The 22,736-nt window shown below is 41.4% G+C and overlaps 1 protein-coding gene across 2 annotated transcripts in view; it reads left to right on the forward strand.

Annotated features, from left to right (window-relative positions):
- The window catches only part of LOC138743479 (ran-binding protein 17-like), a 726,783-nt gene that overhangs the window by 166,911 nt on the left and 537,136 nt on the right, over nucleotides 1–22,736 (forward strand). For both annotated transcript variants that reach the window (XM_069898924.1, XM_069898925.1), the window contains one exon: nucleotides 11,349–11,454. In XM_069898924.1, coding sequence (XP_069755025.1) covers nucleotides 11,349–11,454 — 106 coding nt within the window. The remainder of the gene's footprint in view (nucleotides 1–11,348; nucleotides 11,455–22,736) is intronic.

Raw genomic sequence — 22,736 nt, forward strand, 5'->3', positions numbered from 1 at the left:
TGATCTCCCAGTCTTCACCCAGTCTCTCCGATGCACAAGGACAGCTTCTTCCCTTCTGCTGTCAGATTTCTGAATGAACAATGAATCACAGACACTGCTTTCCTTTGTCTTTTTCTTTTCTTGCACTATATTTATTTATTTTATACGGTGGTTTATATAAATGACGCTGCCACAAAACAACAAATTTTGTGATATGTTCATGACAATAAATTCTGATTCTTATTCTAATGCAGCTAGTGGAAACGTTTATGTACCACATCATGCTGGGGCCAGAAATTTGACAGAGGTCTTGTATCCAATTAGCATCCAGTGACATATACTGGAAATCCGTGTAAGAGGATAAAAGGGGTCCTTGGCCCTGATGCTTTCTGCAGCTGAACATCCTCCTCCTAATACCCAGTCAAAGCTTGTAGATGAGCATGAGGATAAACCAATCTTGAGTTGCACTCTGCAGCATCTGCAACAAGCATGGGAATGGAGGGGGTCACTTGACCTGCCTTAGTAACTGTCCTTGATGTAACTTCCTTTCAAATAATATTGACATGAAAATCTATCCATTATTTGGTAGGGATGTACTTGATGCTGCAAGCCATCTCCACCTCCCCCCCACCACCCCCAGGCTTTTCTGAATAAAAGCAGTTGATTTGTTTGTGATATTTTGTGCAAACAGTTATTTGGGCACACAAAGTTTCTAAAACACATTTACCTCTGCACCCTGCCTCTTCAACAGTTGGGGGCCTATGCTGAGCCAGAGAGTTGCTCTTCCAGCATTCAGTAGTCTAATTACATGGAAACATCTCAGTGGAGGTGAATCACTGAATAGCAGGAGTTAATACACTGGCAAATGGGCAGGAATAAGCAAGACATCCCACCATTCCTATGACACTTTGACTGGAAATAAAGCTAAGTGTCAGCAGATACTCTCATATTTGCTGCTTGTGGTTTGGATAATCTGACCCAAAAATTAGCCACTTGGTTGAGACAACATGAGCTTATTGTTATTGGAACTGTCTACATCCCAGCTCTGTCAGATGAAAACAATAAGGAAAGATGAAAAGAAATAATGATGTAGGCATTTGATATTCCATTTTAACAGTGTTCTTGTACCAGCATTTCATCTAGACATTATATTATCCCTAGAGCAACCATATTTCTAAAGCCTTGTTCAGAATTTATATAATTTTTTGAATGTTCATGAACAGTTTTGTAGCCGTCATCCTTAAATGATTGCTGAGTGCTGATAGTGACTTTCCACTACCTATATTTTGGCTTTGTGGAGATGGATTTCTTCATTCACAATCTATATAGAAGATAGCAATATTGTTTGCAGAGGTTCATCCTTCTCCACTTGTGGAAGTGCTTTAGACAGGTGGCCACTTATTTCACTGCATTAAGTACACCAGAGCACCCAGCTTGACCATTCTTCTTCTTTAGTAGAGACAGAAAGTACTGCATAGAAAAATATATTTCTCCATTTTCCCTCAAGACCTTCTGCTCTTGTATTATTGTTGACAGCTGTTGAAATGATGAGTGTGGTGATCCATAACTTCAACACAGATTTCTGTTCTCCATCTAATAAACTCTTAATTAGCAAGCAAGTCTAAAGTTTGCTGGTGATGACTCTGAGAAATCTGCAGCAATCTTGCATTGATTCATGATTTATATTCCAGGATATCATTGCTAAATAAACCATGGTTGTTTCCAAAGCTTCTATTGCAAAGCCTAACTGTGCCTTTCACCAATAAATTGATTCAGATCATCCTTGAAGCAAAATCGTTAAGAGCTTGGTGGCTTTGGGTATTTTACTGAAAAAGTAATTCAACAAGATAAATCCTGCTTTTATGATGATTTTGTCAGTATCAAGGGACACTAGTTGTTTACATGTGAACTTTCAGCTCACAGTATTTTCATGTATTGAGCACAAGGACTAGGAAAATTATATGGAGAAAAAAGTTATATCAAAAAAATCTCTTCTTGCAGAACCTTTTTTTCGAGAAAGTTGCATAAAACATGGCAAAAGAACACATTGAGAGATTTTTTTAAAAAATACATAAATTTTATTCTAAATGTAGCTGATGGATACATTTCTTGATTTCTGACTGATTTGCATAATTATGGATAACCAATATAAATCCTTCATAAAATATCCTGATCCACATATGTACTATTTTATTTTTTTTCTTCTGGATTCTGGCCTGTTGTATCTAACCTGGGTGACACTGTTCATGCACAAGGTGAGACATTCAGCCTTGACTATGTTGGGAACAGCATCATAAGTTTACTCTGATGCCCACATCAGTGAGCCCAATGAGTAGATGCGTTGCTTTGCAGCTCCAGTGATCAGCATTCAGTCATGACCTCTGATGCGGTATGTGTACAGTTACCAAGTATTCGCTACTCCTTTGGTTGTTCCAGTGTGTGGGTTACCTGGCCCCTAACACCAGCTCCATAGCCAAGAAAATCCAGCAGCGCCTCTACTTCCAGTGAAGACTGATGAATGTTCACCTTCCATTCTCACTACGTTCTATAGAGGCTCTCTTCCTACCATGAAGGACATCTACAACACTCGATGCAGGCGAAAGGTAATAAACATTGTGAAGGACTCCACACACCCTCACGTAAACTCTTCTCCCTTCTGGTAGGAGGTACCGTAGCATTTGGGCCCTTACGTCCAGATTGGGCAACAGATTTTTTCCCCCAAGCCACCAGGCTCCTGAATTCCCAGAACATATGTGGATAAGGTACCATGGACTTTTACTTTATACGTCTTAATATTTTAATATTTCAATGTTCTAATTTATAATTATTTAAATATGCTCCGTGGTCCTGGAGAAACCCTATCTTGTTTTTACCGTGTGAGCATGGTATGAATGATTAATAAAGGTGACTTGACCTGCTGTGAAGATGCTCTTACACTGTTTTAATTGAAAATTTTTTCGGTAGACACACTAAATGTTGCACTTTTACTTTAATTTGCACTATCTGTTGTACTCAAAGTATGTAAAACAAAGTTTTCCACTATATCTTGGTAGAAATGACTTCAAGTATTTCAACCTTAGTAAAATTCATAAGGGGAGGGAAGGGATTGAGGGCATGGGAATGTCAGGGGAGGGGAGTAAAATGGGGTGCAGTCAGATTGGTCAAAAAATGAATGCTTGATGGTCAGGGCAGATAGTGGATTTAAAGCCTTTTTTTTTGTCCTGTATCTCATGATACTCTATAAACTTCCTATTATACTCTTTTTTTTTATCAATAAATAAGCACACAAAGAAGATAACATATGTGAGTACATGAATGAAAGAACTGTTGTAGTTTTTGCTATGCTCACCGACTTTGATCCAAGTGATTGTTGAAAGTGTTGTTTCGAAAAACCTCTGGTGGAATTTTAATATGCATTTCAAAGAGTTTTAGTGAGCATAGAATTGTAGAATGGTCATACTGTGGCATGCTGGATGTGAGCAAGTGAACAGACTGGAGACGCAGACTATGAGCTCTTAAGTCGCAGCAGGAATGTTTATTTAAACTTTGCGCGCTTGCTTTTCAGCGGTGCAGTTGGACTGCACGTATGCTCTGCCGTTTGTGTCATGCTGATGCAAGCGTTCACGCCAACTTTCGTCATGGAGTGGAAGGGATGGAAGAGTGTCACTATCTCTGCCGTGACTGCCCCGCCAACCACATGGAACAAGTGGGGCCGATTCATCCTGGTAGATTTGTGCATCGCCGCATAACACCAACCCCCGCCTCCCCAGAACTGGCACCGGTGGTGACTTGGTGTATAGGAGGCCTGCCTCTGCATGGTGGCTGCTGCAGAGATGTGCTGGTTTCAGGCATCCACCATGAAGATCTCTCTCGCCAGCCTGAAAAGTGAAGGTGGAGGTGGTGCAGTAGAGCACTTTTTAGAGTCTTTTCTAGGGATGCTGGAGTAGTGCTCTGTGGCCACCTCTACACACAAACAAAAAGCACAAATTATTAAATCTGAGTGCACAAGTGAGGGGTTTTCAGTGTCTGGTTGGGGCTGGCGGAGCCAGGGTACCCAGTATCTGGTGGAGACACTCCAGGTCCCCTCCGGGGTCCTGGGGCTGTTGTGTGGAGAGGGTTAGGAACTGACCTGGCACTGTGAGGGTGTTTCTGTAGAGCAATTCCGCAGTGGAGACCTGCAGATCCTCTTTGGGGGCCGAATGGATGCTGAGGAGGACCCAGGGAAGCTCGTCCAACCAGTTGGGTCATCTAGGCATGCCATGAGGGAAGCCTTGAGGCGATGGTGGAACCTCTCAATCAGGCCATTGGATTGGGGTGGTATGCGTTGGTGTGGGACAAGTCAGTGCCCAGGAGATTAGCAAGGTCAGACGATGTGAATTGGACTCCCTGGTCCGTGGTGAAGTGTGAAGGAGCACCAAAATGGGTGATCCAGGAAGAGAGGAATGCCCTGGCGCAGGTGTCTGTCTCTATGTCAAGGAGAGGAATCACCTCGGGCCACCTAGTGTGCCTGTCCTGCACTGGCAGGTGGGTGTGGGTCTGGATTTTTGCCAGTTGGCAGTTAGGGCATGCCTGTGCTCACTCTGTGACACATTTGCGTTGGCTGTGCCAGATGAATCTGGTTGAGACCATGTGGACTGTGGCATGGATGGAGGGGTGAGAAACCATGTATTAGGTGGAACACCTCCTTGCGCCATTTTGCTGGGGCCACCAGCCGAGGAATGGCAGTAGAGACGTCACAGAAGGTAGTGGTCTTGCTGTCGTCAAGGAGCATGTCTGCCAGCTGGAGGCCAATCAGTGCTGTGCGGTAACAGGCTGTGTCTGGGTCCATTTCCTGTGCAAGGGCCAACTTGAAGTATTCCATACCCTGCGACAAGGGTAAGATGGCTGGCCTGGAGAGGGCATCCATAACAAAGTTGTCCTTGCCCAATAGGTGGCGTACATCAGTGGTGAATTCGGAGATATATGATGGGTGTCTCTGCTGATGGGTTGACGAGGGGTATGAGACTTTGGTGAAGGCGAAAGTCAGCGGTTTGTGGTCAGTGAAGACTGTAAAGTCTCTGTCCTAGGTGAAATAGCAGAAATGGTGTACAAGGCCAGGAGTTCTCTGTTGAAGGCGGTGTATTTGTGCTCTGGTGGGCGGAAATGGTGACTGAAAAAGGCAAGTGGCTTATATGTACCATTCATGGACTGCTGGAGGACTGATCCTATCACTGTTGTGGATGCATCGACTGTAAGGGCAGTTGGGGCTTCCATCTGTGGGTGTATGAGCATGGTTGAGCTGGTGAGGGTGTCCATCTTTTTGAAAGCTGCCATAGCTTTGGTGGTCCAATGGAGCTCTTTCATAGAGGTGGAGATGAGGTTGAAGAGGGATCTCATAATAGCTGCAGTCTGGGGAATAAACCTGTTGTAGAAATTGACCATTCCAACAAATTCCTGCAGGCCTTTCAGTGTAAGAGGTAGGGCATGTCACGCCCTACGGAGTCCATTTGTTGCTGGAATGATTGAGTGGCATTTTAAGGCCCAAGGGCATCTGTAGAAATTCGAAAAGGCCAAAAGGGGTGATAATGGCCATCTTTTGTACGTTGTTGGGGTGGACCAGTATTTAGTCGACCTTGGAGAAAATGCGGGTGCCATTAAGGTTGGCTGTAAAGTCTTATTTGTGGTATCATTTAATCTCCTTTAGTTGCCGCAAGGTCTCCAACTGCCATTGGTCTTTGGAACCATGTGCAGTGGTGAGGACCATGGGCTATCTGACCTGCGGATAATGCCCAGCTCCTCCATGTGTGCGAACTCCTCCCTTGCGAGCTTGAGCTTGTTGGTTGCCAGCCGGAGGGCCCGAGAGTGGTTGAAATGTGGTGCTGCACCCCATGGGGTGGCTGAGTAGCTGAGAACTGTGGGTGCAGGATGGATGGAAATTCAGCAAGGAGGCGCGAGTAGCAGTTTGTGGCCATCTCCACTGTGGTGAGGTGAGTAATCTGCTCGTTTGACGTTCTGAGGGGGATGTTTGAAATTCCTCTGCGTGTAGCAGCCATCTGCCCTACAGGTCAACGAGGAGGGAATGGGCCCAGAGAAAGTCTGCTCCCAGCAGGAGCTTGTCGACTGCAGCCAGGGTGAAATACAAGTGAAAATCTGTATCGCTGAAATACAGGGGAATGTTTTTGTGCCTGAAAGTGGAGATAACAGAGTTGTTGGCTGTACGAAGGATAGGGCCGCGCGGTCTTCTGCATGTCTCAAGGGAAGTGGGCGGAATGGCGCTTATCTCTGCTCCTGTGTCGACCAGGAACCTGCGGCCTGAGATTCTGTCCCACTCATGGAGTAGGCTGTTCCTCTGGCCAGCCATCGCAGCCACTAACTGAGGCTGGCCCGCTCGTTTCCCAGAAACGAGCAGGGTTGACGGCATTTTTGTGCCTCTGACTCGCAGTGTTGGTGATAGAAGCACAGGTGTGGCTCCATGGAACTTTGAGTCTGGCAGGAGGGTTATTTATCTGCTGGCAGCCTTGGTTTACGGGTAGTTGCTGTGGCGGTTTGATTGGTTGATGAAGGGCCTCTGGTTTCTCACAGTTTGTGCAGTAAAGGACGTTGGCCCCAGCAGCCACCTTCCTAGGGTCACTGAAATCAGCGTCAGTGAGCAGAAGGCGAATGTCCTCAGTCACTTGCTCCAGGAAGGCCTGTTCGAACATAAATCAGGGGTTATGTCCTTCTGCCAGTGCGAGCATCTCATTCATCAAGGTGGATGACATGAGGTCCCCTAAACCATTGAGGTGCAAGAGCCTGGCTGCCCTTTCATGGCACAAGAGACAGTAGGTGTCTATGAGTAGGTTTTTTAAGGCCAGGTATTTACCCTCGTCCGGTGGCGCCTGGATGAGGTCATCCACATATGGAGCGGTCTCCTGATCGAGGGAACTGACAATGTAGAAGTACCTGCTGGAGTCTGAGGAGATTTGCTTGAGCTGGAACTAGGCCTCCGCCTGGCCGAACCAAGTGTGGGGCTGGTTGGTCCAGAACATGGGTAGCTTGAGCGCTACAATGCCGACCAAAGCAGGATCATGTAACAAGAGTCTGCAGAACTTGGAGACTTGACGAGGTCACCAAATATAGCGTGCTGGATGCGAGTGAGTGAACAGACTGGAGACACACACTATGAGCTATGAAGTCGCAGCAGGAATGTTTATTTAAACTTTGTGCGCTTGGTTTTCAGCAGTGCAGTTGGTCCGCGTGTACGCTCTGCAGTTTGCGTCACGTTGATGTAAGTACGCACGGCAACATCCGTCATGGAGCAGAAGGGATGGAAGAGCATCACCATCTCTGCTGTGACTGCCCTGCTGACGACGTGGAACAAGCTGAGCTGGTTTGTCGCAGCAGATTTGTGCGTCGCCACAATATAGTATTTTAGTACAGAAGGCAGCAGTTCAATCTATTGAGTGTGAAATTCTTTGGATTCCAGTCTAATTAGTTTACCTGTTTCCTTCCACTCTTTTCCCTACTGGATATTTATCCAGTTCAGCTTTGATAGTTCCCGTCGGGTCTTAATGCTCCCATTAAATGTATAATAAGGTGATTTTAGTTATTTTTAATTCTCCCTAAGAGCATTCCAGTTAATTTAATTCTTGGTATTTTTGCAATTTTTCTTCCTTCAATATTTATTCACTTTTATTTTTTGAATAGATTTACCTCCTCCACACCTTTGGGCAGTTGCTTTCAGAGTGAGGTGTTCATTCATGACATTACCACAGAGTCTGGAGCTGACCATGCAAGATTATGTACCTGTGAAACTCTTGAGTGTTGCAGATGTCCTGTATATCTGATAAACTGTTAACAACCGACTCGGTCATTCCTCACAGGTGAAAGTAGCATTATTATTCAAAGAAGAGCAATATTCTCCTAGTGTCCTGCCAGATATCTAATTTTCACATCATGTGGTATTGCAAAAAAAATTAATTATTAATGAAGCACCTTGATCCATGTGGGCTCCTTCTGTACCAAACTAGTTATTGCATCTTCCTGCATTAAAGCATTGATCTTGCTTCAAGTATAACTCATTTGGACCCAAGTGCTCCCAAAGATCCTGAAATTATGAAAGCTGCTTTATAACTGGAAAATTGTAATATGCAGCCTCTTATGCCTTCCTAAGAAAATCCTGATTTGGATTCCTTTCATTTAGGGAATCATTAAAGTTAAAATAACTATTAGCAATATTCCTGATTATTCCTGAAATTAAAATGATTGGACAGTAATTGATAGATTCATTTTAAAAGTAATTTTTGAGCAATGCTGCAACCTTTAGTCCATAAGACCTGAGAACAGAATGAAGCCATTCAGCCAATCATGTCTGCTGTGCCATTCATTCAGGGATGGTATATTTTTCCCACTCAATCACATTTTCCTGCCTTTTCTCCATAACTTTTGACAGTCTTTTTAATCAAAAACCCATTAACCTGCTTTAAATCTGTCCATATCCTCTTTTATGCTACTGGCTGACCTTCATATTTAATTTTGTCCCCCTTACTGCTTTTTTAATTGCCTTGTGTTGGTTTTTAAAAGCTTCCCAATTCTCTTTTTTTCCGCTAATACATACAGTGCCGTATGCCCTCTCTTATGGTTTTACACTGTTGTTCACTTCCCTTGTCAGTCTCAGTTGCTTCATTCTCCCTTCAGAATGTTTCTTTTCCTTTGAGATGAAAGAATCCTGTATCTCCTGAATTGCACCTAGAAACTTCTTCCATTGATACACTCCTGTCATTATTGGTATGATGTCTTTCATTCAACTTTGACCAGCTCCTCTCAACTGTCATACCAATACATCAGAATTGAGCTTTTTCCTCTCAACCTGCAGAGTGAATTCAATCATGTTTTGGTCACTGCCTCTAAGGGTTTCTTTACCTTAAACTCCCTAATCAAATACCAAATCCAGAATTACATTTCCCATCATGGTCTCGTCTACAGGCTGCTTCAAAAAGCCATCTGATAGGCATTCCACAAATTCCTTGGGAACTAGAGCCAACCTGATTTTCCCACTCTTATCTTCATATTGAAGTCTCTCATGGCATTTCATTTCTTACATGCCTTCTCTAACTCTTTTGTAATTTGCACCACACATTCTGGCTGATACCGGGAGGCCTCTATGTAACTTCCATCAGGGTCATTTTAACCTTGCATTTTCCTAACTCTGCACACAAGAATTCTACATCCTCTGATCCTATGGCCCTTTATGTTAAGGAGATTATTTTATTTTTTACCTGCCCTCTCTGCTCACTTGCCTGTCTTTTTGATAGGATGTGTATCCTTGGATGTTAGCTTCTCCTTCATTCATGACTCCATTTTGCCCACACTGGCGTACTTGCCAATTTCAACCATGTTCTTAGCTCATACACCTCATTTCATACAATTTAAATATAACATCTTCAGTCCTTTATTCCCCACACTTCTTCTAGCATGTCTTTTCATGTTGCCAGTGGTTAAATTGTTGTTATTTTTTATAAGCTTAGTCTTTTTCTTATTCTGGAGACTCCAGTAACCTTCCATGCACTCTTCTTCCTGTTAACTACCCATATTTTTTTCTAATATGTTGAACCTACACCTTTGTTATATAATTTGATACCTTATTCATCTGTGATTCATCAGGACCCTGGTCCCAAACTTAGTTCAGGTGGAGTTCATCCTATCAGAAGAGCTCCCTCCCCAATACTGGTGCCAATGTCCCACTTCTTCCACACCATCCTTTGAGCTACACATTTAATCCTGTGCCAGTTGCACATGGCTCAGGTGGCAATCTAGAGATTATTATGTGAAACATGAAAGTCTGCAGATGCTGTGATTGCAGTAAAAACACACCAAAATGCTAGAAGAACTCAGTTAGTTTTTTCAGCATCTATAGGACACAAAGATATACTGCTGACATTTCGGGCCTAGGTGCTTAACTTCCCTCAACAGCACCTCGTTCCTGTCCTCCCAATGTCATTGGTACCAAATAGACCATGGCAATTGGATCTTCCCCTTCCCACTTCAGATTCCTCTTCTGGTCAGATGAGATGTCTCCAACCCCAGAACCAGCAAGCAACACAGCCTTTGGGACTCTCAATCCTTGCTACACAGAATTGAGTCTATTCCCCTGACTTTTCAATCTCCAATTACCACTACATTTTTCTCCTCTCTTGACTGGATCCTCGAACCACAGTTAGGTTTCCCATCCCTTCTACAGCCTGCACTGTCACCCACACAGAGAGCAAGAATCTCTAACCCTATTAGACAAACTCAAGGACTGAGACTTCTCCAGCACTATTTCTTGGATCCCCCTACCTGCCTCATGAGCATTCCTGGTGTCTGACAATCATGGTGCTGTACCTGTGGAACTTTAGGCCATGTTTTCAAGCTTCAAGTTTGAATACGTGGATGATTTTACCAACATTGTCTGTTTGCTGACTGCAATCTTACTGATCAAGAAAAAACACTTCTTGGCAATTCAATGGATATGTCATGGTCCTTAAAGGAGCTGAACCTGCAAGTTCCAATTGTTGATCAGCAGATGCCTTGTCAGTGTTGGTTATGAGTCTAACCAATGCTTTGTCTTCTTTACTGCCATGTCTGATTATCTGAATGTATTGAGAGTATGGTTCAGAAGAGCTGCATGTGTATAAAGAACTAGATAAGTGTATACAGTGTAGCCAGAAACTGGGAATATAGGAGTAGTTTTTCTTGATTTGTGGAAAAGAACCTGGTCATCAGTGTGAGATGATTCTGGTGTGGCAAGTATGGTCCATACTCTGTTCCTGATATGTAGCATAGTAAAGTCCTCTTCCACTTCAAATGAAGTTTGAAAATAAATTGTCGTCATGAACGCATAATATACAGATCATCAGAGGGGTGAGAATTTTATTTGTTACTCACATGTGAATAAACGTAATGGAAAAACTGGCGACAAAGCAAATGTCAAGCTGAAAGTACTGATCCAAATCACATTCAGGCCAATTGTACTTCCATCAAATTCATGAGTAATTTTATCGGTGCCAAACAGTGTCAGTGAAAGAAATTTTTAAGGTTCCCTGAAACCCATGCTCTCAATTCTCATCAAAATTCAGTTGGATTAATTTGCTGATTCCATTTGAATCCAAATGTTAATGCACCAAACAGAATACAGACCATTGTGTGAATAATAGATCCAAAGTAGCATCAAGTTGTGCACATTTAGTCTGGATTATTGAAAACTTTTCAATGCATTGAAACCATCAACCTGAAATATTATCTTTCTTTCTCAATAGATGCTGCCTGGCATGTATGACATTTTCAGAATTTTCCATTCTTAATCCATTACTATATTTCATGACAATCTTTTGAGGATCAAGAAATTAGCGTTTGTTTCTTTTTCTCCTTAGGTCGCTTGGCCTGGCTGGTGTACATAGTTGGTGCTGTAATCGGAGGCAGATTAACTTTTACTTGCACAGATGAACAGGATGCTATGGATGGGGAATTAGTTTACCGGTAGGTCATACTTTCAAAGAAATGCTACTTTGTCCACAGCTTCAATATGCTACTTGTGATGAATTATACTCCTAAAATGAAGTGTTTGTGATACAAGCACTGGCTGTTTGTTTACCATTGGAAGCAGTTGAAACTCTGTTTATTTTATTGATCTATTTTGTTGGTTAGATTTTGATAACAGTTGCCAAAATTTAATTTTAATATACAAACTTTCTCTGAAAAAAAATTCAGTTTGTGACCCTGCTGGTTGAAAATCCAAACCAGAAAATGCATAGTTCATTCATGGAGTTGTATGCTGATGGGAATATCATGTCTTCGGTGAGAGGTTTAGTTGAAATGTGAACTGCCAGCTGATCTTAACAATACTATGGCCACTTTTTATGGAAGGTTAAAGAGTTATCCCAGTGACCTGCTCTCATCCAGCAACAACAAAGGCAAATTATGTGCGAGCTCTGATGAACCATTAATTACTTAGATTGAGGTTGAGAAACCAAGAGGCTTTTATTCATTAAAGAACAAAGGCACATCCCTACTGCTCAACTGTCCTACACTGAGGAGGGGGCTGTGGAACAGTCACCTTTATACAGGAGCCTGTGGGAGGGGCTGTAGAGGTTAAAACCTTGTGGTTTTGATTTGTAGTTAATTTTATGACTATCCCTTTAATTGTTTGTAGTGTTACCATAGTTACTATGACATCATATGTCATAATAAAAATTCAAAAAGGCTGAAAGGGGTAATAATGGCCATTTTTTGTACTTCATCTGGGTGGACCCGTATTTGGTGGTAGCCTTTGATGAGATCGTCCTTGGAGAAAACAAAGACATCACTGAGGTTGGCTGTGAAGTCCTGTATGTGTGAGACTGGATATCGGTCAGGAATGGTGGCATCATTTAATCTCCTGTAATCACTGCAGGGTCTCCAGCTGCCATTTGGTACCATGTGTAGTGGCAAGGACCATGGCTGTCTGACCTGCGGACAATGCCCAGCTCTTCTATGCGAGCAAACTTGTCCTTGGCGAGCTTGAGCCTGTTGAGTGCCAGCCGGCAGGCCCGAGGGTGAATGGGCAGACCCTTGGTCGAAGTGTGATGCTGCACTCCGTGGGGCGGCTGAGTGGTTTTCAACTGTGGGTGCAAGATAGCTGGAACCTCAGCGAGGAGGTGTGAGTAGCAATTTGTAGCTGTCTCCACTGTGGCGAAGTGAGTGGCCTGCTCATTTGAAGTTCCAAGGAGGACGGTTTGAAATGTCTCTGCGTGGACCAGCTGTCTGCACTGTAGGTAAATGAGGAGAGAGTGCGCCCAGAGAAAGTCTGCTCCCAGCAGGGGCTTGTCCACTGCAGGCAAGGTGAAATCTATAATCTCTGAAGCACGGGAAAATGTTTGCGCCAAAAAGTGGAGATGGCAGAGTTGCTGGCTGCACGAAGAGTGGGACCGCGTGGTCTTGTACACGTCTCAAGGGAAGTGAATGGAATGACACTGATCTGAGCTCCTTTGTCGACAAGGAGCCTGTGGCCTGAGACGCTGTCCCACACATGCAGTAGGCTGTTCCACTCGTATCCATGAAACAAGCAGGGTTGATGGCATTTTCGAGCCTTTGCCCCCCAGCGTTGGTGATAAAAATACAGATGTTGCTCCGTTGGGATCTGCGTCTGGTGGGAGGGGCACTTCTCTGTCTGCGGGCCCAAAGGCAGTTTGTTTCATCAGTGAAGAGCTTCTGGATTTTCACGTTTCGTGCAGTAGAGAACATCAGCCCTAGCTGCTACCTTCCTAGGGTCGCTGAAATCGGTGTCAAAAAGGCTGAAAGGACTAATAATGGTCGTTTTTTGTACATCATCTGGGTGGACCGGCATTTGGTGGTAGCCTTTGATGAGGTCGTCCTTGGAGAAAACAAAGGCACCATTGAGGTTGTCTGTGAAGTCCTGTATGTGTGAGACTGGATATCGGTCAGGAATGGTGGCATCATTTAATCTCCTGTAGTCACTGCAGGGTCTCCAGCTGCCATTTGGTACCATGTGTAGTGGCAAGGACCATGGCTGTCTGACCTGCGGACAATGCCCAGCTCTTCTATGCGTGCGAACTTGTCCTTGGTGAGCAAATGATGTCCTCGAACATTTGTTCCAGGAAGCCCTGTTCAAACATAAGGCAGGGCTTATGTCCTTCTACAAGTGCGAGCATCTCGTCCATCAAGACAGATGGCATGTGATCCCATAAATGAAAGAGGCTGGCTGCCCTATCACGGCATGAGATTCCAAAGGTGATTATGAGGATGTTTTTTAAGGCTAGTTATTTACCTTCCTCTGTTGGAACTTGGATGAGGTCATTTGCATGGGCAGTGGTCTCTTGGTTGAGGGAACTGACAACGTAGAAGTATCTGGTGGAGTCCGAGGAGATTTTCTTGATCTGGAACTGGGCCTCCACCTAACCGAACCAAGTGCGGAATTCGAAATGTAGGTAGCTTGAGCACTACGGCGCCAACTGTTCCAGGATCTACGTAGTCAAGTCTTCAGAACGTGGAGACTCATCGGGGTCACCAAATGTGGTGTACTGGATGCGAGTGGGTGAACAGACTGGAGACGTAGACTGTGAGCTCTGAGGTCACAGCAGGAATGTTTATTTAAACTTTGCGCGCTTGCTTTTCAGCTATACAGCCAGATGGCGCTTACGCTCTGCCATTTGCACCACACTGATAACTTTCACCATGGAGCAGAAGAGATGGGAATGCATCACTATCTCTCCCGCGACTGCCCCACCAACCACACGTAACAAGCGGGACCAGTTTGATGTGGCAGATTTGTGTGCCGCCACAAGAATTATAGATGGAGTTAGCAGATTCTATGTATTGGACTGATAGTAGATGAGTACTTAAATACATCAATAGCAAATCCATGAGGTTTCGTAGCCTTGTGGCTAACAGAATTAATGAGATCGAGAAGGTTTTACATGTTAATCAAAGGAGATATGTTAAAACAGTGGATAATCCAGCTGACATGGCTTCACGAGGATCAATGGTTCAATCATTTCTGAAAAGAGCCAACACTTGGGTGTTCGATCCTCAATATCTTTTGCAATCTCAAGAAGATTGGCATCAAAATCCAGAAGAGTTCTAAGAGTTTTCATTGGAGGACCGAGAAATCCAAAACTCTAATGTGAATATCTTCTGAGAAAAATCCAATTATTTGATTAATTTGCTATCATTCTTCATGGTTTAGTTTGCAAAAGGTAGATTCTTAGATTAAAAACTATGTTTTTACATCGGATCAAAAGAGAGAATCTGAAGGTTCAAAAGAGCTGTTACCTAACAGTTGATGAATTGGTGAATGCTGAATTGGAGTTCATTTGTTTTTGTCAGAAGAAGGCATTTGATAATGAGATATCAAAATTGAAGAAGAATCTGAATGTTACAAAAAGAAGTTGGTGTTTACAAGCTGAATCGTATTCTGGTAAATGATGTATGAGAGTAGTAGAAAGACTGGAAAAAGCAATAATGCCAGAAGAAGTGAAAATCCAATTAGCTAAGGAATTTCATATTTCTGAATTGATTGTTCGACATATATGTGAGAAAACAGGTCATGGTGGTTGTAATCATGTGTAGTCAGAATTACACCAGAAATATTGGATACTTGGTGCTTCAACATTGATCAAAAGAATTATATCAAAATGTGTTGATTGTCGACGTGCAAATGCTAAACCTGGACAACAACAAATGGCGGGTATATTTTGGAAAAGATGGATTAAAGAATATCTTTCATTATTACAAGAAAGACAAAAATGGTCCAAATGCAATTTTGTATGTAGAGACATTGTAATTATGGACCAGAAAGGTTTCGTTCAGCAAGTGCAGCTTAAAACAAGACTGGTTACTTTAATCGACCTATTACTAAAATCTGTCTTTTACAAGAAGCAGAAAGTTTTGATTTCCAATCTTATATTTACCATATTTGCTTTTGTATCTGTAATAGTAATTATTATGTATTAGTCATTAATGTCTATAATAATAATTAGGAGCCAGAATGTCAAGGTTAAACCTTGTGTTTTTGATATGTAGTTAATTTTATGACTATCCCATTAAGTAAGAATTGTTTGTAGTGTTACTATAGTTACTATGACATCATTTGTCATAATATCCGGGCGTACGGGGAGCTTGCTTTCATTCTTCGAAGAATCGTGACAAAGATCTAAGATCTTTTCTTAGTTTATCATATTTCATCTCAATTTCATCTTATTTTGTTTATTTCTTTTATATTTGTTAAAAAGAATATCATTATCATTATATAGTATGCTTTATTTACTCAAGTTATGGAAATCCCATTGTGAAATTATGCAAAATGTTTTATCAACCAATTAAAGGCTACATAAAGCTGCAAATACGGTTTGATTTATTGGAATATTAAGATAGTAATTCAGAATATCGATGTTTACGTTTCTGTGAAGATGACATGTTTTGAAAATGGGAAATACTAGAAAATGGAAAGTGTCGTCTACAGGGGCCAAAGGTACAGCCGGCCAAATGTGTGCCCGATCAGATAAATACATACAACGGTGGTTTACCACAAGTTCATATTTGCTCTTTGTTGGATTTTGATGTGTTCAAATTCTCTATTGTCTTCATCAGCAGATGCACTGCAAAGGAAAAACATTCTGGACATTATGCATTTGTTTCCATTTTTCTAATTTGAAGTTATCATTTTGCACTGCCTCCACAATTTAATTTATAACCACATTCTAAACTTTTTTCTGATCTTTTGACAAGATTTTATAAAATTAGACATACTGCAAGGCAACAGGTCCCTCTGGCCCATGAGCCCATACCACCCATTACACCCAATTAACCTACAACCCCTGTACATTTTGAAGGGTGGGAGGAAACCGGAGCCCCAGGCACACAAAGAATGTACTAACTCTTTACAGTCAGTGCTGGATTCGAACCCGAGTTGCTGGCGCTGTAACATCATTGCGCTAACTGCTATGCAAACCATGCTGTTTTATCTGTTTACTATCTTATGTCCAGGGTAAAGGAATAATGTACTTTTCAGTTATCCTCTTCAAATTTAAAAAGTCCAAAATTTTTGCCCAATTCTTTCTCCATATTAACAATTTATCCACTTTCAACATTTTAGGTGGATGGCCAATTCCATTAATGCATACTGTCACAGTTCAGAGTAGTATCAAAGAAATTAGCTTCCTTTTCACTGGGTTGCAAGAATCAGCCAACCGTATAACTTGGAAATTAGGAATAAAGTTGCCAGAATTAATAAAATAATTTGGTAATTGGAGTTTAAATCTGCCAAAAACAACCTGTCAGGATTTTCCCATTCTTTGAAGTGCTCACACCCGAAACATTGGTTATGTATCTATCTTTTCTATATAAAGAACTGAGTTTCTCCAGCATTGTAATTTTACTTCAATCATATTGTTTACAGACATTTCATGTTTTACTTCTGACAACAGACACTAATTGTACTTACATGACCTGCTGAGTTCCTCCAGAATTTTTGTGTTTTTTTACTGTCAGGGTTGATATTTATTCCAATTTAAAACTGGAGCTGCAAAGTTTTAAAATTGAGATGATGATTTCCCAGTTATTTCAGTGTTTATTTATGTCACATTTATTAATTATAATGTATAAGCACCTAAAATAAAGCTGTTACTTTACCTTTCAAATTTCGGGACTTTCCAAAGTGCTTGTTTTGTGTGAGATTTATTTTCTTGAAGACTAGTTTATTTTTAAATAAATTTATGCAGCTGTATCATTTGACATTTAACTTACCATGAGATCCATGTCGTAGGAGTAGAATTAGGTCATTTGGCCTGTTGAGTTCAACCTGCAATTCCATCATGGCTAATTTACTATCCTTTTCAACCCATTTTCCTGATTTCTTCCCATAAATATACCGAATGACTTGGTTCCACAGCGATCCATGGCAACTAATTCCACAGATTCACCACTGTCTGGGTAAAGATTTTCTTCCTCACTTCAATTCTAAAGGGACATATTTGTTTTCTGATTCTGTGCCCTCTAGTCCAATACTACCCACCCTCTCCATGTCCACACTACCAAGGCCTTTCAGTGTTCAGAATTGATTTTAAAAAGTTTACTTAATTTAAAATATTGTAATGCATTTCCCATACTTTATTATTATTCACTAATGCCACATATGCTGTGGGGTTATATGTAAATGGATCAATTAGTTATGTTTTCAATTTGTTTATTTTTTTTAAACTGTGTAGGGAAAAGAGAGAACCTGAAACAACTCTGAGATAAATGTGGGGCTGACATATATAATCTGCAAAGATATCATAAATTATGATTCTAGAATAAAGGTAGCAGGTTAGTAAGATTTAGTTGGAGCACACAATTTTGCTTCATATAGTGTTGAGAGTTTATTTCAGTGCAGTACAAAAGGTGCAGCATCAGTTCAGCCTCAGTGAACTAGTCCTCGTCAGTTGCTTTAAAAATGTCAGACTTCTGCAACTTTGGCCAGATGATCATTTCACATTCAAAGCCTGGACAGTGTTGGTATACTGCTTACTCTGAGGCAAAGTATGAGAGTGGTCCTCAGAATAAGTTTACATCTAATGTGAGGAGGAGAAATTAATTTTGAGGGAGAAATGAGAGCCACATCACAGGGGAACGGAACATCTTAGGTTTGGAACAGAGGACAAATACAGGCAAAAGGCAAAAACAGGCTTGGACAAATGTGGTCAAGAATCAGAGGCTGAGTGACTGTTTTATTGAGTGCTTTAGCTCATTTCCCACTGAGCTGGGGAAAAAAAATCAGAAAGATTGGCCTGATCTCATTTAGATTGTTCTCATTTTCTACAAATGCTGTAGGATTAGCTGTTGGTGATACTTACTGCAAAATCTTCTCATTTTCATGGACTCCAGGAGCCAACTTCTAATTGGTTCTGTGATGGCTTGAAATGCTTAGTTCATCAGTGTTTTTCTCTTATTGTGCTGTATGTAAAAAAAAATTAAGTCCTTATTTATAGGAACTGAAGAAACTAATGTGCAGTCAGCAAATTTAGACTACAAATATGTTAGATAAGTGTGTAACATGGTCAATTTAATGAAAATTGGATGTGAAAATAAGGTATGGAACGATATATTTTTTATTCTGTTAGATTTCAGAGATGTCTGGGTTTCTTCCAGAAATTCTTTATGGTGGTGCTTTATTCACCATGTACTGTTGACTTCAAGTAAAACAAATTGCATTTTCAATCTGTGATGATCTGAATAACAAATAATTTATAAAATGTTGATATATAGTTGACGTTACAAACTATTTGATAAGAAGGATGTCATACTTATGTTGTGAATTTTTAGCATACTGCTGTGTATAGTTGTATTAAGAGGCATTTTACTCCTGTCAACCTGGATTTTATCTTGAATCCTTTCTTTTGAAATGAAGTGAAGCAAAAGAATAGCTGATAAAATTCAAAATAAAATCTATTTGAACAGCAAACATTCACAGTAAACTACAAGAGCGAAGGAGCAAATGAAAATCATTTTTTACTCCTAGGTTCCTTCAAATACTCCTCTAGAAAGCACATGATTATAGATTGAACGATTACATGAGGGTCAACCTATGGAACTTTGCATTTGATGCCAGTCTGAAGATTTGTGGTAGTTGTAGCAATATTAGTTACTGGATTTTTACTTTCTGCTTGAAGGTAACCACAGCTGACCCAAGGGAGAGCTCATGTTTAATTGTGATTAAATTCTGAGCAGTATTTTCTGTTTTTGTTTCATATTTTCAGCATCTGCTAGTATATTTTTTGATTTTCAATGAAGGTGATTTTCTTTAGTTTACATGCCAGCACTTTGCACGTACAAAAACTCAGCAAGTAGCATGTTTTTTGTGTGGATTTTCATGGATTTGAACCCATGGAGTTTCCTGATACTTCTTGGAATTTCATTGTCCTTCATTTGGGGAAATTTCACTCTGAGAGATGAAAGTGGTAGATAGAATGACTAGGTGAATATACATGTGGTCTAACATTTAACTGTATCTAAATAGAAATACTTGTTCTAGATTTCAAGAGCAATACCCCTGGCTTGAATGAACATAGACGAATGATTTTAATTGAGTGGTTTTTTTTTTTGTTTTACTTCCAATGTTGAATATTTTGTTACAGGGATATAGAACCGTGATTGTGCAATACAGGTACACAATCCTTTATCCGGAAAGCTCCAAAATCCGGGAAGTGGGGAGAGAGACGGCAGCGCGAGAAGGGCAGGCGAGGGGGAGAGTCTGGTAGCGTGAGTTGGTGGGCGAGTGACCGGCAGCGCAAGGCAGGCGAGGAGGGAAGACCGGCAGTGTGAGTCGGGCGGGCGTGGGGGAGAGACTGGCGGCGCGACTGGAAACGGGTAGGGGTGGATACAGCAGCACAATTCGGGTGGGCTTAAATCTGGCTTTCCGAAATCTGGAAAAATCCGAAATTTGGAACACACTGTCCCCCAAGGGTTCCGGATAAAGGATTGTGTACCTGTAGTGATCTACATAGTGGTCCATAATTGAGTAATCTGATGTGTATTCAATGATGCAGATTGCCAAAGAAAGCAGGGCTTCAAGGACTAATGGCACAAGTAGGCCTTCATGGGTAATAAATCCCTTTCTGGTATATTTTCCTCTGTTCTTTAGTTTAACTTCTAAGGCATGAGTCTCAGTTCCATGAAAATCCAAAAAAAAGCATATTGCTTGTTGAGTTTTTCCAGCATTTTTCAAGGATTTAGAAAAGTGTAGCATATCTAAGTTTGCTGATGACACTAAATGGAAAAGCAAATTACGTTAGGACACAGAGAGTCTGCAGAGAGATGTAGTTAAGTGTGTGGAAAGCATTTGGCAGACGGAGCACAATGTTAGTAAATGTGAGATAATCCATTTTGGAAGGAAAAGTCGTGTATTAGACATTTATTTGTATGGTGAAAAATTACAGCATGCTACAAGACCATAAGACAGGAGAAGAATTAGGTCTTCCACCCAATCAAATCTGCCCTGCCATTCCATCATAACTGATATTATTATTTCAACCCAATTCTCCTGCTTTCTCCCTGTCACCCATGATTCCCTTCCTAATCAAGAATCTATCTACCTCTGTCTTAAATATATCCAATGACTTGGCCTCCACAGCTGTCTGTGGCAATGAATTGCATAGATTCTCCATCCTCTGGGGAAAGAAATTCCACCTTTATCTCTTTTCTATAGAGGTGCTTTTTGTAATCTGAGGCTGTCGCCTCTGGTCCCAGACTTCCCCACCATAGGAAGCATCCTCTTCAACACTATCCAGGCCTTTTAGTATTTGATAGGTGTCAAAAAGATCCCCCCCTCATTCATTTAAATGTCAGTGAGTACAGTCCCCAAGCCATCAAACAATCCTCATACGATACCCTTTCATTCCAGGAATCTTCCTTGTGAACCTCCTCTGGACCCTCTCCAATGTTAACATATCCTTCCTTAGATGAGGAGCCCAGAACTGCTCACAATACTCCATGTGCAGTCTGACCAATACCTTATAAATCCTTGACATTACATCCCTGCTTTTATATTCTATCCTCAAAATCAACACTAGCATTTCATTTGCCTTCCTTAGAAGTGACTCTGCAAGTTAACTTTTAGGGAATCTTGCATGAGGACTTCCAAGCCCTCTGCATTTCTGACTTCTGAACCTGTTGCCTGTTTAGAAAATAGTCTACTTCTTTATTCCTTCCACAAAGTATATGATCATATGCTTCTCTATGCATTGTTCCATCTGTTATTTCCTTATCAAATCTAAATTTCTCTGCAAATTTGGCCACAAAACCAGCAATTTCATCATCCAAATCATTAATATAATTCATGAAAAGAAGTGGTCCCAGCACTGAGTCCTAGAGAACACTACTGGTCACTGGCAGCCAACCAGAAAAGGCTCCTGCCAGTCAACCAATCTTTTATACATGCTAACATATTTTCTGCTATACCATGGTCTCTTATCTTGCTTAGAAGTCTCATGTGCGATACCTGGTGAAAGGGCATTGGGCAGAGACACCTGGGAGTACTTGTTCATGAATCTCAAAATATAATTTTGCAGGTGCAGCAGGTATTCAAGAAGGCAAATGGGATGTTGGCCTTCATTGCTAGAGAGATTAAAACCAAGAGTAAGGAGGGACTGCTCTAACTCTACAGGCTGCTGGTGAGGTCACATCTGGAGCACTGCATCAATTTCTGATCTCTTTACTTCAGAAAGGTGGCAGATGGAACTTAAGTCAGATAAATGTGAGGGGATGCACTTGCGTCAGCTTGTACTGACCAAACATGGACTGTAAATGACCATAGAAGATTTCTCGTGGATACAGAACCACGATCGTGCAATAGTCATTCACATAGAAATTCACAATTGTGTGATCCCTGATATGAAAGGGTTATCATATGAGGACTGTTTGATAGTTCTGGGATTGTACTCAAAGAATGAGAGGGATCTCTGAAACATCGAATACTGAAAGGACTGGATAAAGTGAATGTTTCCTATGATGGGAGAGTCAAGGACCAGAGGACAGAGCCTCAGTAGACAAAAACACCTCTTTAGAAAAGAGATGAGGAGAAATTTCATTTCCCAGAAGGTGGAGAATCTGGGCCAAGTCATTGGGTATATTTAAGACAGAGGATCACTATTGTTCAATCATGATTCTGTTTCCAAGAGATATCTGAGGCCAACACATTGAGGCAACCTAATGCACTAACACCTTTACTTGCTAAGGAGATTTGGTATGTTGTTGAAATCTTTATCAAAACTCTGCAGGTGCACTGTGGAAAGTATACTGGATGGCTTATTCACAGCCTGGTTTGGGAATTCAAATGCCCAGGAATGCAGAAAGCTGCGAAAGGGAGCAAACATAGCCAGCTCCGACCTCTGGCCCATTGCAGACATCTATGTGAGGTGCTGTCACAAGAAGGTAGCCAACATCACATGGAACTCCCCTCACCCTGGTCACAACCTTTTCTCACTGCTACCTTTGGGTAAAGGTACAGAAGCCAGAAAACTAACATTTCTGGGTTCAAGAACATTTTATTTCCAATATCTAGCAGACTCTTGTTACACTAATCTGGGAGTTCTCTGACAGCACAAAAGGACTGTCTGCACTTTTCAAATCACTTTCTCCACTAGGATTACTGTGAATATTTACTAGCATTCTTATGTATTCATTGTCTCTTTAAATTAAGCTCACTGTTAAGAGTTTTTCTTTGCAAAGTACATGTTCAGCTGCAGCAGGTAAAAATTTTGGAGCTTTAGTGCATTGTAGATTATGTA

Source organism: Narcine bancroftii, chromosome 9 (genome assembly GCF_036971445.1).
Source record: "Narcine bancroftii isolate sNarBan1 chromosome 9, sNarBan1.hap1, whole genome shotgun sequence".
Classification (NCBI taxonomy): Eukaryota; Metazoa; Chordata; class Chondrichthyes; order Torpediniformes; family Narcinidae; genus Narcine; species Narcine bancroftii.